Genomic DNA, 17,886 nt, shown 5'->3' with positions numbered 1-17,886 from the left:
GTAGTGGCCGCTTCATCGAGTAATTTAGACCAAAGGTTAGAATTGTGCCATCTGCCAAGAGTGCTAGATAATGTCCTTTGTCGGAGGAAAAGGTCCTGGGACACTGGCCGAGACCTTCCTCGGCACAGAAGGCTCTGAAAGCGCTGCTGCGCTTGTTGCGGAAAGCTTACTTTTAGAGACAGACGTTAAGCAGTGCCGTGTTCTCCTTTCTTACTTTCTCTTTTATTGCTGCTCTTCGCCTTTTTTATGATATCTCTTTTGTTATCTCTTTAATATCTATTTTATTATCTTTTATTCGCCTTGTCCCCTTTCCTCAGCACAGGGTAGCAAGCCGGTCTGAGAACTGGCTAACCTCCCTGTCTTTCCCTCTATTTGACCTCCTCCTCCTGCCACAGGCAATCTTCAAAAAGTTGGTGCAGCTAAAAAAAAAACAAGACAAGGCACCCCATATACTGTTCTGCAATTACGAGCCACCAAGCTACCTCGCAACGCTCGCGCTTGGCATTCCATGCGGGGCTCTGTTGGCCCCGAAGGCGATACTGTAGCGGACCAAGACTCGCTGTACACATCGCAGAGAACTTGCTTTCGAGAAGATAACGCTATTATTTGAGCATCAAACGAGCAGGATGGCAGTGCCTCCTGTGTGAGCCTGCTGCTGTTGGAAGTTCCAAGTCGGAGGAATCGTTGAAGTTAGCTGATCTTTCTACCTTCTTTTTTTTTTTTCTTTCTCTTCCGTGTGCCCCTTAGCAACGAATCTGCATCAGCTAGCAGCATGTTTGTCACTTTCGGCATCTGTTGTGAATGCGGGCGCTTATGAAAAAATGTTTTATTTCTTTGCTCATTAGCGTAACACTAATAATAACAACAATAAAAAATATGAGCGGGAAATTCACTTTCCTCGGGACACATTTCTTTACGTGGAATACTACGCTTGTCGTGAAAGGTAGATTTTTTTTTTTATGTAAATCTGCGTGTTCGTTCTCATCAATGGGATATATACACGACCCAACTCACACGATTCCCAGAATGTTCCAGCCATTGAGGAGGCACGCTGCCCTCTATGTTAACGCTGGCATTCAAAAATTCATGGCCTGTACGACAAGTTCCCGTTTCTCTTCTTTTCTGTCTTTTTTTTTTTTTTTTGCTCGAAGTGAGTTGCATACGTCTACTGACGGCCGGAAGCTGGCTATATGGAAGATGGCCGATTTTGGAAACGGTGTTTCTCAACTTGTATGATAAAAGACCCCTGGCAGCCAGGCGCTTTCGGAAAGCGTCTGCTCAGAGAGGGAGAGAGTGCGGAGAAAGACGAGACGAGCCTGGCAGGGCATCGAGCGGCGGGCCGGCAAAAGAAGAAAGCTCGAAGCATCGCAGTGGCGGCCTTGGCGAGCGACCAAGCTTCTTAATATTTATCCCTGAGGGAGACCGCCGCCATAACGCGGGCCGGACACCGCGCGCGGCAATGATTTGCAGACGACGAGCTGGGCACGTGCGTCGTGCGGAGCACAAGTTATTGGCGAATACTCGCGGAATTTCGTTCTTCAAATTCTGGCGCCGATTTATCTAGGGGCAACGTAAGAATGCGTGAGCTGCGCTAAAGTGCTGAAGCCGCCCGTGTCCAAGGACTCGAGGCCGTCACCTAGGCTGGGGTGCCTATGGCCGCACCACGCTAAAATCGCCGGAAATTTCAAATAAGGTTTTCACTCACTAGAGTCTTGCAAATGATATTGGTTTAACTCGCACAAGAAATAAATCAAGAAAAATAACACTAGAAAACAGACATTCTCCTCGCAGCAAACGAATCACGAATACCATCTTTAATCGTCCGACAGCTGCTCATACTAAAGGCAGTATTGTAGAAGCCGCACCATCCCTGTAGTACACACATGCGAACGCACCTCGAATGGGAAAAATTCAGTGGTGCCTATATGAACCCGACAAATTTTTCTCCTGGCGGTTATCAAAATTTAGTCATGATCTTGAATTCGTAACACAGTAACATGTTTGCAAGTAAATATGTTGTGCTGCGATAGCGCGCACTTCTCGCTGGAAGCTTAAAATTATTCGACGTGTATAAAATCTGCTAAATAAAATATTTATTTTTCTAAAGAACCGCTCGTACGTACCTGACACAATACTAGAGCCAGGCATACTAGCTTTCCTTAGGTGGCTCAAACAGCACGCCACAGAGAACTATGAATTCTCGCCATCGATGTCACACTGAGATTTCCCCTTAGCGGGATAGGCAAGGTCGCCCGAAAATGCGATAACGTGAGGCCGCATAGCGTTCTTCTTCTTTTTTCGGTAGCGCGTACGACAGAGCCGGCTCGGGCCGAGGAACGATCCACCACGCGAATGAAAAACGACCGCGCGCGTGGGGAAAGGCATTCCCACCACGGCGTCCGTTGTATGAATATTCAATACGAGCACCGCTGGAGATGAAATTACGCCACCACTTCCTACGTATACATGCATGTGCAGCGCAGTATTGCAGCCAATATAGGAACAGCGTGTGCAGGGGAGCTGAACGTCGCTGTGCCTGAGGCGAGCGTGCCCGCCTCGAGAGCTTTAAGAACGTTCGACACAAGGCTCGGACGGAAAGCTCGAAATCGGTCGAAGTCGTAGCGAGCTGGCTCGGCGTGAGGTTTAAGCTGAGCATGCTGGCGTGTCCTCACACATTCGTCGAAGGCCCGCAAGAAGTTTTCTTCCCCATAGCCCAACAAAAGAAAATGTTGTTTGTTTGGTTTTTCCTGACCGATGGCACCGGATTTTCTTTAGTGAAATGAACATCCTATAAAGAAATCCTAGTTATATACCTAAGACTAACGATTAATTTGTAATAATGAATAGGATTGATTGATTGATTGATTGATTGATTGATTGATTGATTGATTGATTTGTTGATTGATTGATTTGTTGATTGATTGATTGCAAGTGCTATGAAAGACGTCCAGGCACTCCAGACTAATTTCGGAACTTAAGGATCATTTACTCCACACCCAAACCCAGCAACCACGACTACGAATCAACCGGCGACGTAGTGCTCTCTCTGTCTCTCGCTCCCTCTCCGTCCTTCCTTCCTTCCTTTCTTTCTTTCTTTTGAGCAGACACCCCCCCTTGTTTCTATGACATTAAACAAATGGTGACAGGCTTCAGCTACAATTCGCCCTTTTTTTTATCGCAGACTTCACAGCATTCGAAAACAACTCAGCTCACTGGTGTGCAAAATTAAACGTGATAAAAGACATTTCAGTCGCCAAACAAAGCGAAAAAAAAAATGACTAAAGAAGAACACAATACTTGTCAGGGTAATAGGTCTTCCGCGAACGCCGCCTTTGCTGTGACAAGATCGCCGAAGCGAGTTGCACAAACCCCGCGCCGCTGCTTCCCTGCTTCCTGCCAAAACGTCCGAATGCGACAAAGCAGAACGTCCGCAAGTAACGAACTAAACACTGGGATAACACGTTTACAAGGCCACGAGAAGGCCCAAAGTGGAAAAGAGATCAACCGCGGCTCAAATCGTCTTCTGGCTGTTAGGTTTTTGTATATGTATACTTGACGGTGGCTCACATGAGTGGTGAAATAAAACTAAAAGGCAGGACGGGCTCCACAAACGCGGTATCCCCTTCGAGCCCAGTAGCCCCTTCCTTCCTTCCTTCCTCTATTTATTTATTTATTTATTTATTTATTTATTTTCTTCTCAAGCATTCGACTCTCTCTCTCTCTCTCTCTCTCTCTCTCTCTCTCTCTCTCTCTCTCTCTCTCTCTCTCTCTCTCTCGTCCTTTCACGAATAAATCGTCTTGCTCTCTTTGTCGCAAGCACTCAGTCCAAGCACCGGGTCTGTCATTGGCCAGTAAATCCCGTCAGAACAAACACCTTGCGGCGTTTTCGAAGCAGCGAAACAGAGATGGTTGACCCCTAGCTCGTCTCAGAAAGAACCGTGTTTCGCGATTGTTGTTCTCACATTATAGTCGTGAAGTTATTGCCAATAGCGTCACCAAGAGCTCACTTTAACACACTTTTGAATTTCCAGAGAGGGCACATAGTCATGGATCATGCGTGCATGCGCGCGTGCTGACGTCAGTGCCGACGTCAGTAAGCGGGAAAATGAAGAATGAAAGCATCAATACATTGCAGATAACAAAACGAAAACGAGGTGCGCGCGCGGGAAGGCATTCCTTCAGGATCAGGTTCGTGGTAGGAGAACAGGTTGCGATCACCAGAGCAAATAAATAGCCCTCTTTGTAAACAGCAAATCAGGAAAGAAGATAATTTGCTGATTGCTTGGCCACGGAAGAAAGAAAGAAAGAAAGAAAGAAAGAAAGAAAGAAAGAAAGAAAGAAAGAAAGAAAGAAAGAAAGAAAGAAAGAAAGAAAGAAAGCGAGTGGCGCTTGGCTGTGGCATCTCTGATCGGACGTAAAAGAATGCTTCAGTGAATATTGTTAGCCGAAGGAGCAGCTGGAGGATCTACAGTTCTCGAATTTAGAGATTTACTACATAACTTTATAATTGTTTTTCTTATTGCTTTAGTTATAGCGTTACGCGGAAGCGCGTAGGAGAGCGCAACATTTCGCGAAAGCCGATGGCCAATGAGTACAGGTGGCTTCGTCGCGTCGTCTGCCGCCAAAAGCACGAGAGTTGGCGGATGTGTTGTGACCACCAGATGATCGGGCACAACAGGGAAGTGCTGGAAGAACGGCACGCCCGATCCGCATGACACAATTATTAACGTACGCGCAGTCTAGAACCACAGAAACGACAATTTAATGACCTTCTCGCGAAAGCTCATTAAGCGACGAGAAGTGCTGTATCGGTTACAACAACGCACAGGTAATTCTTCGGGTGCGGTTATCTATACTTCTTCATAAAAAAAGAAGAACGAAAAAGATTAAAGGCTGAAAGCAGCATACAGGAAAATGGACAGAGCTACTTTTCAATTTGTATCGGTGGTAAAAATTTTGCGCAAGCACAACACTTGCTCTGAGACTTGCTCGAGCACCACCGTACAGATACGCATTTCCAATTGTATGGGCACTTTCCTCAAGAGAGAGAAAGACAGGGAGGTTAGCCAGTGTGGACTGGCTGGCTACTCTGTGCTGGGGTAAGGGGAATGAAAGATGATAGAAAGAGAGGGGGGGGGGAATTTCTCTACCTCAATTCCTCAACTACGTAACAAGGTTTCATCGAACAAAACACAAACAGCCCCACTCAGTGCCAAATTCGCACGCGCACGGTACCCGGTTTTTCGTATATAGCTTGTATCAGGCTTCACGCATGCAAACACATAGTCCAATTACATATCTGGTGTTATGACACACCGACAGGGCTATTGCGTAACACACGCTAATATCCCGCGAAGACCGCATAAACCGGGATATATTGTCGCACGAGCCTCTTTTTTTATTCATTTATTCCTAAAACTACCAATGAATGGAATCATCTGCCGGCCTCAATGGTTAACATACCCGAGACATCTGCTTTTAGAACTACTATTGAAGAATACTTTTGTTAATCTGCATGTTCTGTATTTCGTTTCACTCCCTTCTGTAACGCCTTGGGGCCTTGAAGGTACAATAAATAAATAAATAAATAAATAAATAAATAAATAAATAAATAAATAAATAAATAAATAAATAAATAAACTATCACTAGTGCGACAAGGTATCCGCAGGTTTGAAAAGTGACTTCAAGAAGGACTTTGCACAATTCCTGTAAGGAGCTTGTTTAGGCTGAGCTGCAGTTCACTAAGGCGATCGAAACCGCTCAAGAGCTTGAGACAGAATCTTGAAGAAACTTGACCCCCGACATACCGCGCGCTGGCCCTCTTCAAATATTTCATTTATTGATTTATCTGGCTGTTTATTGGTGAGTGACGTTTTTGCCACTACGTACGCAGCTACCATTTTGAGTATGCTCGTAGCTAAATGAAATCACACAGAGAAATATGCCGTCGACTTTGAGCTGTTTCTCCATTGCCTCTCCAACGACTTGCATGAATGAAAACTGGATTATTACTGGGGATATCGTGGTTTCCTCTCGTGACCTAGTCGAAGCACGCCACGTAGAACGGTACCCACAACAGACGCCCACTTGCTACTGACCCTCTTTCACGCACTTTTCGTACAGCCACTGATGTATGCTTTCCATACAAAGACACTCTCATATCGATGCAAATTTTCGCGAGCATTTTGCCGACGTCCTCGCGCCCAGCGAAGAAGGACGGCCTCGGAGGCTACGCGCGCTGAAACCGCCGCCGGATGACGCGTCGTTCTTTCAAGGTTGGCGGAAAAAAGAAGACACGTAACCGGGCACGTCAACAAGACGACCGGCGAAGCAAGACATACACCTCGCCGCTTTCCTCGTCAGTTATTCTTTCTTCCCTCTCATATAAAAAGGAAGAAAAAAAGTCCGATGCTCTGCTCTCTTTGCCTATTTCATTCTCTCCCGTTTTTTTGCTTCGTTCCGACACTATTCTTACGTCGTGAGCGCATATAGTATACAACAGCTGGAATACGTCGGAGATGTGCGCTGGCCACTTTATCATTGTCTATATTTCTTTTGTTTCTTGCTTGCTTTGCTTCGTACCTGCCACATTTGGGGCACCGTGAGCGCGCAGAACAGTTGACCCCGGAGGTTTCCCACACGTCCTTGAAGGGCGCTCTCGGTTTTCTTTTCTTGGTTCGACTGCGGTTCTTTGCTTCTTCTTTTCTCTCTCTCTCTCCCAATGGTGGTGCGCGTGTTTCACACCTACGACGAGTCTGCGAGCGGTTCGCGTGGGAGGAAGTAAGCCGACGACGCGAAGGGGAAGAAAGAAAAATAAAATAATAACAATAGTAAAAAAAACCAAAAGAATTTATTTTATAACAGGCGGAGAAGGGGGCGGTATGCAACAGTTTGAACGTATTAAATTGCTCGCCCTTGACACCCTGCAATCTTGGATGCGGCCCACTTTGCGTGAATCGCAACATCTGCAGCAAAAATGTATGACAGCGAAGCCGTTTATGAAGGACGACTGCACTGAGAGGTCAGCGTGTGACGCGCCGTGAAAGAGCGCACAAAATGGACCAATAGCAACGTATACATGTTGCTCACGAGATTTACCCTATTTATACACCGCGTGCTTATTTGTTAATATATTTGCACATAATAAAAAAGGAACACATATTTGGAATAGACAACCGAACTGGTAGCCACAAACAGCTGATTCAACTCGCATAGGCCCCTTCGTTGTTCACTAACATTAATAGAGAGAGAGAGAGACCAAGAGGCAAAGGAAAGACAGGGAGGTTAACAAGAGATTATATCCGGTTGGTTACCCTGTACCCGGGAAGGGGCCAAGGGATGCAATAGGTGAGAGAGAGAATAATAATAACACATACACACACATATGATACAGAACTGTTTTTGTGGGCACTGTCGCGCAGTCTGCGAAGGCGTTCCTAGTGTTACAAATTTTGTTCGTACAATTAGTGTACTACTAACTAGGTCGGTGCAAAGGGATGGATGATTTCGACGTGAACTTAAGTCCTGTGAAACATCCCATATGGCCGACTCCATCAAACGGCTGCTTCGTAAAATTTCAAAATTCCGTTGCCATTTTTACAGTAAAATCCAACAACTTGATGCAACACTTCTACCTGTCTCGGTGTCTCATAGGAACTAAATTATAATATTCTGAAAGCTCGATTCTGCTTTTGACGTTCACTAAAATAACTGGCTCAGCTGAAGAGCTTCTCGTTACGGAAATTAATTTTTGACAAGGCTGATCAATGGTGGTTATCACTGTTTTCTGTAGATGTCGATCTTAGCTTATCCTACGTTAAAAATTCGTATATTCGTCCGGACATCGCCCAGTTTTAGACAACTGCGAACTTGCAACTACCAGTTGGGGGTCATTGTGAACAGAGAATCTTTCAAAATCTGTGGTCGTGGATTCTGTCAAGTCACTGTGGCCGCCCTTCCGCTCGACCACACGAGGGCAGTTTCTAGCCTAATGTAGTGCGGAAAAACAAACGCGCTCTTTTCAGATAGGCAGCTCGATACGGAGGCCTGCCAGCTCGCCTACAATCGCGGGCTATCACTAGCTCTATGAAAGGTCACACCACGACTTCACTGATAAGCCCGGTAAGCCAAAATGGCGCTGCTAAAGTAGGTTGACAAACAGAGAAACCGACCCGGATACGATTCTGGAAGCTCCATCACCAACACTCAGTCAAAAGCTCCGCACTCAGTCAGCACCCGTCAGCACTCAGCCAAAAGCTAATAAGCTACTTGATTACGACGGTTGTATTTACACCTCCGGCGGATGTCTACTTCTCTCTTTTCGCTAATAAGCGCGCTATATTTCACTCAATTGCTGCCTATGCGAAGAAATGCATGTTCCATGCACGCCACTACAGCTTAGAGAAATACTTCAAGGACGCCAGTGCTGAAGGGCTCGTGGCTTCGGTTTTGGTCGAGCCATACACGCAAGAAAACGGCCACTGAGAGTCAAGAAACTTTAGCAATTTTGCTAAAATCGCTGCATGCGGCGCACGTTCTTGCGAAGCATCCTTTTCGACGGATTCCATATTCGAGGCGCGTCCGTTCAGCGATCTTAGAAAAAACGAAAATAACGCAAACTGAGACCAGCAGTGTGAGCATGAAAGCAGGCTCCAAGATACTAGACAGGAAAGAAAAGAAGGAAAACTGGCGGCGATCAATAGGCTGCGCAGGCCACGCGTGCCAACTGCAGCGGCAAGGACCAATCACGCGGGGAGAGCGCGCGCAAGCAGACGACGCCGCTCACATGCGCGCCTGCTTGGACAGCTGTTTTCATCCGCGCCGCAGCTATCTATTTTGATTTTTTTTTTACTTCCACAAAAGGGCGAAGCCGCTGTGACGTACTACGTTTCAAAATAGTTTGCGTGCTGCATTGTAAGATTCCAGGGGCACTTTTCTTTTTTCTGACAGCGTATACGCCACAAACTATTACTTGATTAAGGGGGCCGACAGATGAAGTAGCCCACTGTGGTATAGAAGTTAGATAAACAGGCATGCCCAACAAAGGCTAGCCAGCCATTCTGAGGCACTTTATCCCTGTTTATCCAACTTCTGAGCTATTACTTGATACAACCTGCGGCTTTCCTGAGCAATTGCGGCATATTCACCAGCTGTCACCATCAATTACGACAATTATTGATGATCATACGTTGTAGAAGACAAGTTCTACATCAGTCTTTACGATACCCACGAATGCGCGATAAAATAATGCAACATCCTTCAAATATCTATCCTATGGAACTTCCAGCGTCGGGCATGGATATGTTCTCTTACTAACCCAGGCGTGTGAGAGCAGGTGCTGTTTCGCCATTGTTGTAGTGACGTCGATATATCTTTGTCATTCGGCTGCTCTCGTCCCTCATAGAAGACATACTTATTCCTCATACCCGTTGCTGTCACGGTATAAGAAATTTTCTGCGAATACTGAATCGCTTGTCGTGTAAACATAGTCGATACTCGCGTCACAAAAGCGCCGCATGGGAAAGATCGGCATCGCACGACAATAGAAGTTGTCCCAATAGACTGCGCATGTTTACTTCCGCACGACATCCATGAAATATGTCAGGTAAATTTCGAGCATATCGCGCCGCCGGCATGGATGCTACAACAGCAGGCCACGTTGTCTAGCCAGGATGCGCTATGCAGTGGCGGCGCCCACTTACCTTAGGCGGTGTCTTGGCCAGCTTCTCGTTGAGCGCCTGAATCCACGGCTTGGACAGGAACTCGTGGTCCTTGCGCGCCAGCACCCACGACAGGACCCGGTTGGTCCAAAGCACAGCGTCGGGGTCGGACCCCGAAGCCGACACCGCGAAGGGCACACCATCGGACTCCTTAGCACCCGCTTTCGCCCACCGGGCCACCGAGGCGACGTGAGACTGCTGTTCCTCGGCTCTCCCAGCTGAGACGGCCTCGTCGACGGGCTCCGTGCCGTCGACTCTTTTCGCCGAAGAGGCAACGCCGGGCCGCTGGCGGCCGAATCGGTTCGCCAGCAGCGTGCCCACCACGTAGACGAAGAGTCCGAACAGCGCCCATCCGAGCAGCATAACGTTCAGGTAGTCCAGCGTCTCGAACGACTCGTCCGTGTAGAAGAAGAGGGCCAGCCGTTCCACGAGATCGGCCCAAGTCACGTTGAACCAGTGCGTCGGCTGCTCGCCGCCGCGGCTTCTGGAGGAAGATCCCCCCGCCATGGTTCTTGAGAAGGGTCACGACGCGGGGCGAGAGGAACGCAGGCGAGGCGAGAACGGCGTGCCCGCTTGGGAATCGGCGAAGCCCGAGGCGCGTGCTGCGAGCGCGCGCGCGCTCTCCGTGATCAAAAGGGCCCGCGACGAATTCGTTGCCTGTCGTCCTTCTGCAGCGGCAGGCGACGGCGCCCAGCCCAACCCCTCTCCTCGCCGTCGCCTCTCTTGCGGCTCTCGCGGCGGCTGTTTCGGCGCACAGCTTCGTCTCGGCAGCCGCTCGATCGCTTCCACTCGCGTACACCGCAGCCGCGCTGGTTCGCTCGCCGGTGCCCGGCCGCTTTTGCCGGCGCCCGCCAGGCCGCGCTCGATTCGCTCCGGCTTCGGTTGCGGCTCTGGTTTCGTACAGAGCGCAGATCCGAAACGACCTTTTTACAGACCGAAACCAATGGCACGTTACGAAGAGTATTTTTGTGGCGGCGTAAGGAACCTTGATGTGTCTGAGCATGTTTTTGTATGTTTGCAAAGATTTAACTTGTGAAGTGCCTATCATCATCGGCAAGGCCATTCTTCAGTTTACTGAGGGAACCGGTACTCGCGGGAAGCGCCAGTACTATGTGAATTCATTGAATGAACAAATGTAAAAGTTGACGTCGTAAGAATATGAATTAGACGGTCAGGCCTGGTGCTGCCATCTCGCGGGGAACAGTGTAAGAGGTGCTGGCCAGGCGGATGAGAGAGAGCAGCGCGCGCTTGCCTTGTTGGAAAACAGAGCGCGCTGTAATTCGGCATGGCTTCTACTGCAGCGCGCGTACTTCGAAAGTTGATGCATTAGATATTAACTCGATTTATTCACCGGAAAGCATTGTCCGAGTTATAGAAAAAATATATGCATAAACCATCAACGATGATTGTCAATGTAAGCGAATAGCAGGAACGAACAGAGGATCGAGCGAGCGACCGCCGCCGGGCGGCCAGGGAGACATGCAACGAACAAGCGAGCAGCAACCTCTCCTCCTTCTCACTCCGGTTCTGAGCACACGCGCCCTTTTCCTCGCCTTCCCGCGACCAACGAGCGTGAGAGCTTAATGAGCGTGGTAGGTCGGTGGTCGGACTTGGGCGAGGGAAGGCGACGAAAAGCGCCGAGGGAAAGGGCGCGTGCTATCGGGCAACCGAGTTGCGAAGCGGGGTGAGGGGACGGAGGGGAGGGACATCACGCAGTACCTCTCGCGTAACCAAGTCGCGGGAAGGGGCGGGCTCGGTCGCTCGCTCGTTCATTCGTCTGCTCGTTCGCTTACGTTGACAGTCATCGTCGATAGGTATCAGAATAATTCTTATTCTTTTCTAACAATAGGAAGGATCATTCAGTTTTTTTTTTCCTTTTTATATTTTCCTTGCTGATATGAAAGCTGTCTACTGAGGTTGTTTTATTCCATGAATTGTACACGCCAAAATGCATTGTTTTTTATTTATTTTTGTCAGAACAAGCGATTCTAAATTTTAACGTGTTAAGCTACCGTTGATCAGTACTCGGTTAATTTACATTTTCCACACTTTGCAACGCTTCTGTGCTTAGTCTCAATGCACACTTAATATGACGTTGTTTTTTATTGTTTCTTTCTACGTTGAATTACCTGCTCTGTGCACTTCCCATGTAATATGCTCTTAGGAAGCCTCTAGGTGATATGTTGAATGAATTACTAATTATTTAATCACTAATTAGTGTGATCTGCGGTGATATGTTTTCGTTCTCGTCCCTACGGCCATACTTCATGTATTCTTTGTCATTGCCTTTGTCATTGTCAGTGCCTTTGTGATATGCCATCTTGTCCTTTCATTGATCCTTCCCTTTCTTCATCATCTCTGTTAATTATTTTCAGACCAAGTAATAGTAATAATAATCATTTATTTATTTACCGTGCCGAGGAACAAGCATAAGGCCTGAGTACTTGCGCACGCATATATCAAAAACAGAAGAAAAGAAAAAACTGCAAGGAAATAAAAGTAAAAAAATCAATAAATAAAACACAATTTTCCAAAGAAGAGTGTACGTACAACAAGGCGTAAGGTGAATATAAATGAAAAAGGAGGAGGCGGGCAGTTGGGCAATGTCACAACAACGCAAAACTCGGAAAAGAACAATGATAGCGAGTTATGGAAAATAACGAGATCGTGAAAATAAGTGTTATAAAGATGCAGTATTCTGTGAACAGTTGAGTGTTGGTGACGACAGGCAGGAACATGGATCTGGTGATCTCGCGCGAAATACGAAACTTGATACAACTGAGGAGTTCGGGGCAGGTGAGGATACCAGGAAGGAGTTTGAAACGAAACAAAGGGTCAGCGCGCTTACGTCGGCAGATAATAAGAGCCACGACCAAAAATAACAGCCACTTATGTATCCTTACGTGATTCAAATGCGAAAGCATAATGTCTTCTCCAAATAATTGGTTACGTTTATCACACGTGACGTCATAAATTGTCACGTGGCCTTCCCATCATCATCATCATCATCAGCCTGGTTACGCCCACTGCAGGGCAAAGGCCTCTCCCATACTTCTCCAACAACCCCGGTCATGTACTAATTGTGGCCATGCCGTCCCTGCAAACTTCTTAATCTCATCCGCCCACCTAACTTTCTGCCGCCCCCTGCTACGCTTCCCTTCCCTTGGGATCCAGTCCGTAACCCTTAATGACCATCGGTTATCTTCCCTCCTCATTACATGTCCTGCCCATGCCCATTTCTTTTTCTTCATTTCAACTAAGATGTCATTAACTCGCGTTTGTTCCCTCACCCAATCTGCTCTTTTCTTATCCCTTAACGTTACACCTATCATTCTTCTTTCCATAGCTCGTTGTGTCGTCCTCAATTTGAGTAGAACCCTTTTCGTAAGCCTCCAGGTTTCTGCCTCATAGGTGAGTACTTTTAAGATACAACTGTTATACACTTTTCTCTTGAGGGATAACGGCAACCTGCTGTTCATGATCTGAGAATGTCAGCCAAACGCACCCCCAGCCCATTCTTATTCTTCTGATTATTTCCGTCTCATGATCCGGATCCGCCGTCACTACCTGCCCTAAGTAGATGTATTCCCTTACGACTTCCAGTGCCTCGCTGCCTATTGTAAATTGCTGTTCTCTTCCGAGACTGTTAAGCATTACTTTAGTTTTCTGCATATCCTGGCGATTTTCTGGCCTTCCCAACTCTACCTTAATTCACCTTGTTCTACTTTGTACAAAGCTTAATCCACCTTAAGCCACTGTAATCTGCCTTAATCCACGTTTCTCTCATTTGTACAAGCCTTAATCCATCATAATCCACTTTAAGCCACCTTAATCCCCTCTAATTCATCTTCATTCACTTTACCTCACCTTAAGTAACCTTACAGAAGGTCGTGCAGGTCTACGCGCCTACATCCAGTCATGATGACCAGCAAGTCGAAAGCTTCTATGAAGACGTGGAGTCGGCGATGGGTAAAGTGAAAACAAAGTACATTATACTGAGGGGCGACTTCAATGCCAGGGTAGGCAAGAAGCAGGCTGGAGACAAGTCAGTGGGGTAACATGGCATAGGTTCTAGGAATAGCAGGGGAGAGCTATTTGTAGAGTTTGCAGAACGGAATAATTTGCGTACAATGAATACCTTCTTCCGCAAGCGGGATAACCGAAAGTGGACGTGGAGGAGCCCGAATGGCGAGACTAGAAATGAAATAGACTTCATACTCTCGGTGCTAACCCTGGCATCATGCAAGATGTGCACATGATCGTCAAGGTGAGCTGCAGTGACCATAGGATGGTAAGATCTCGATATAGCCTATAGTCGGATACAACTTTAGAAAAAAGGGGAGGCCCGCCCAGATGACCGAAGCGCGACAGCCGATTGCCTCCGCGACTAAAATAGTCCCGCTCGAAAAATCGTGCTCCTGACACGCGCAATTCTCTGTATAAATAAATAATTTTGTATTTTGATGAGTGGTTTAGTAGAGCTCTCATGTGCTACAGCACATGCCGGATAACGACAGAAAAATAACCTCGTGCCTTCTACAACGCTGCCCGTCGCCTGCTCTTTAGCTTCATTGCAAGTGACAAAAGTAGAAAGAGCAGCTCTGCAGGGCTTTTGCGCTTGTTCGCATGTACATGGCGTATCTACTACTCGTTTTCCAAGCTTAAAATGAATCAGTTGCTATTGAAAAAGTACTTATATAAAACAATGCATTTATCGCTGAAGCACACAGCTGAAGCGACTTAGCCCAGTTCGAAGCGCGGGCGGCCATCTTCTTCGTTGGCGGGGTCACAGGCCGTCCGGCTCATGACGTCAGTCCAGAGTGCGCGCCCATTGGTGGATGCTCGTGTGCATCCGCGTCGGAGGAGTAAACGCTCCCTTTTTTCTAAAGTTGTATCCGACTATAGACTTGAGGAGGGAACGGAAGAAACTGGTACTTAAAGGAACACTAAAGTGAAAAATGATTTATTCTGCATCAGTAAATTACCGTTCTACAACACCAAAAACAAAAAAACACTCTTACAACGATGAGACCTTTGGTAAGCAAGAAAACGCGAAAGAACGAAATACGGGTGGCGACGCCTATTTAAGTTCCCGCACCTGGGGGCTGTTACGTCTTGGAGTTTGATGGCATCTTGTAGGGCCTACTAATTACATACAGCGGTACAGATTGATTACATAGTGTTCTAAAGGAACCAAACATTAAACATGGCAAGTTTCGGGAACCTTTATTCAGCCAACGTGGCCCAAATGCGAACACATACTTTGGAATCCCTGACGTCACGCTGACGTACCGGCGCAGGTGTTTCGGCGCGAAATTCGAATACTGATACTTGGACCTTCATTTTCTCATCTAATAACCAAACTATTTTTTTAAATGATTGCCTGCAGGGTTCTCAAACAATGCTTCATTAGACTAAACTGATTTATTGTTTCTCTTCAGTGTCCCTTTAAGGAGCCGATCAATAAGTTAGCGGTAAGAGGGAAAATAGAGGAATTCCGGATCAAGCTACAGAACAGGTATTCGACTTTAACTCAGGAGGAGGACCTTAGTGCTCAAGCAATGAACAACAATCTTATGGGCATCATTAAGGAGTGTGCAATAGAAGTCGGTGGTAACTTTGTTAGACAGGATACAGGTAAGCTATCGCAAGAGACGAAAGATCTGATTAAGAAACGCCAATGTATGAAAGCCTTTAACCCTACAGCTAGAATAGAACTGGCAGAACTTTCCAAGTTAGTCAAGAAACGTAAGACAGCTGACATAAGGAAGTATAATATGGATAGAATTGAACATGTTCTCAGGAACGGAGGAAGCCTAAAAGCAGTGAAGAAGAAACTAGGAATAGACAAGAACCAGATGTATGCGCTGAGAGACAAAACCGGCAATATAATTAATAATACGGATAAGACATTTCAAGTGGCTGAGGAGTTCTATAGAGATTTATACAGTACCAGTGGCACCCACGACGATAATGGAAGAGCGAGTAGTCTAGAGGAATTTGACATCCCACAAGTAACGCCGGAAGAAGCAAAGAAAGCCTTGGGAGCTATGCAAAGGGGGAAGGCAGCTGGGCAGGATCAGGTAACAGCAGATTTATTGAAGGATGGTGGGCAGATTGTTCTAGAAAAACTGGTCACCCTGAATACGCAATGCCTCATTACCTCGAGCGTACCGGAATCTTGGAAGAACGCCAACATAATCTTAATCCATAAGAACGGGGACGCCAAAGACTTGAAAAATTATAGACCGGTCAGCTTACTGTCCGTTGCCTACAAAGTATTTACTAAGGTAATCGCAAATAGAATCAGGAACACCTTAGACTCCTGTCAACCTTAGGACCAGGCCGGATTTCATAAAGGCCACTCAACAATAGACCATATTCACACTATCAATCAGGTGATAGAGAAATGTACGGAATATAACCAACCCTTATATATAGCTTTCATTGATTACGAGAAAGCGTTTTATTCAGTCGAAACCTCAGCAGACATGCAGGCATTACGGAATCAGGGTGCAGACGAGCCGTATGTAAAAACACTGAGAAATATCTATAGCGGTTTCACAGTCACCGCAGTCTTCCATAAAGAAAGCAACAAAATCCCAATAAAGAAGGGCGTCAGGCAGGGAGACACAATCTCTCCAATGCTATTCACAGCATGTTTACAGGAGGTATTCAGAATCCTGGATTGGGAAGAATCTGGGATAAGAATTAATGGAGAATACCTTAGTGACTTGCGATTCGCTGATGATATTGACTTGCTCAACTCAGGGTACCAATTGCAATGCATGTTCACTGACCTGGAGAGGGAAAGTGGAAGGGTGGGTCTAAAAATTAATCTGCAGAAAACTAAAGTAATGTTAACAGTCTCGGAAGAGAACAGCAGTTTACGATAGGTAGCGAGGTACTGGAAGTGGCAAGGGAATACATTACTTAGGCCAGGTAGTGACCGCGGATCCGGATCATGAGTCTGAAATAATCAGAAGAATAATAATGGGCTGGGGGTGCGTTTGGCTGACATTCTCAGATCATGAACAGCAGGTTGCCGTTATCCCTCAAGAGAAAAGTGTATAACAGTTGTATCTTAAAAGTACTCACCTATGAGGCAGAAACCTGGAGGCTTACGAAAAGGGTTCTACTTAAATTGAGGACTACGCAACGAGCTATGGAAAGAAGAATGATGGGTGTAACGTTAAGGGCGGGGGGCGGGGGGGGTGCATAAGAAGTGAGCAGATCGCGTGAGGGAACAAACGCGAGTTAATGACATCTTAGTTGAAATAAAGAAAGAAAATGGGCATGGGCAGGGCATGTAATGCGGAGGGAAGATAACCGATGATCATTAACAGTTACGAACTAGATTCCAAGAGAAGGGAAGCGTAGCAGGGGGCGGCAGAAAGTTAGGTGGGCAGATGAGATTAAGTTTGCAGGGACAACATGCGCAGAATTAGCACATGACCGGGGTATTTGGAGAAGTATGGGAGAGGCATTTGCCCTGCAGTGGCTGTAGTCAGGTTGTTGTTGTTGTTGTTGTTGTTGTTGTTGTTGTTGTTGTTGTTGTTGTTGTTGTTGTTGTTGTTGTTGTTGTTGTTGTTGTTGCTTGATGATGATGATGTTAGAGAAGCCAAGGGTGAAGTTTATGTTAAGATCAATAGCTCTTTGCACCAGTTTTACAGTGAAAACTGTCTTTTTGGAGGAGAGTGGAGTCGCCAACGATGTTGATAGTCTTAAATAGCTTCAGGTCTTTAGCGTGTAGAAGAAATGAGGAGGATATAATTGCTAACGATATATCCCTTATGAACAGTAAGAAGAGGATAGGGCCAAGAACGGATCGTTGACGAACTCCGCTAGTGACCTCGTAGATAACAGAGATGTCCCCATTATTACCAAAGAAGCAAGATCTATATTGCTTAGGTAATTAGATACCAGGGTAGTGTTGGGAGAAGGTATGTTCGTTTTCGTGAGCTTTGTAATGAGGAGCTCATGGCAAACTACAGCAAGTGCTTTATTTAGGTCAAAGTAAACATCGTCTGGTTGGCCCCAACTAGGTGCCAAACTGGAAGCATGGTCTATTAATGTAGACAAGTTCATTGTTGTAAAGCGCCCTAATACAAAGCCACGCTGATCATCTATTAAAAGGTTCTTAACACTATCAGAAAGCAGGTAATG

General features: G+C 46.4%; 1 protein-coding gene across 6 annotated transcripts in view; it reads right to left on the bottom strand.

Moving 5' to 3' along the window:
* LOC142582263 (uncharacterized) overlaps window positions 1-10,568 on the bottom strand; it is a 227,336-nt gene extending 216,768 nt beyond the window's left edge. For 3 of the 6 annotated variants that reach the window (XR_012828398.1, XM_075691742.1, XM_075691746.1), the window contains exon 1: window positions 9,703-10,567. Coding sequence is in view for 5 of the 6 variants with exons in the window: in XM_075691742.1 (XP_075547857.1) it covers window positions 9,703-10,227 (525 nt within the window). In the remaining variant the exon portion in view is untranslated. Of the gene's footprint in view, window positions 1-9,702 lie in introns of all 6 variants that reach the window. The other 3 variants (XM_075691744.1, XM_075691745.1, XM_075691743.1) reach the window with 2 other exon arrangements.
* Window positions 10,569-17,886: the final 7,318 nt, after the last annotated feature.

Source organism: Dermacentor variabilis, chromosome 5, assembly GCF_050947875.1.
Source record: "Dermacentor variabilis isolate Ectoservices chromosome 5, ASM5094787v1, whole genome shotgun sequence".
Lineage (NCBI taxonomy): Eukaryota > Metazoa > Arthropoda > Arachnida > Ixodida > Ixodidae > Dermacentor > Dermacentor variabilis.
This window is presented reverse-complemented; position numbering and strand designations above follow the sequence as displayed.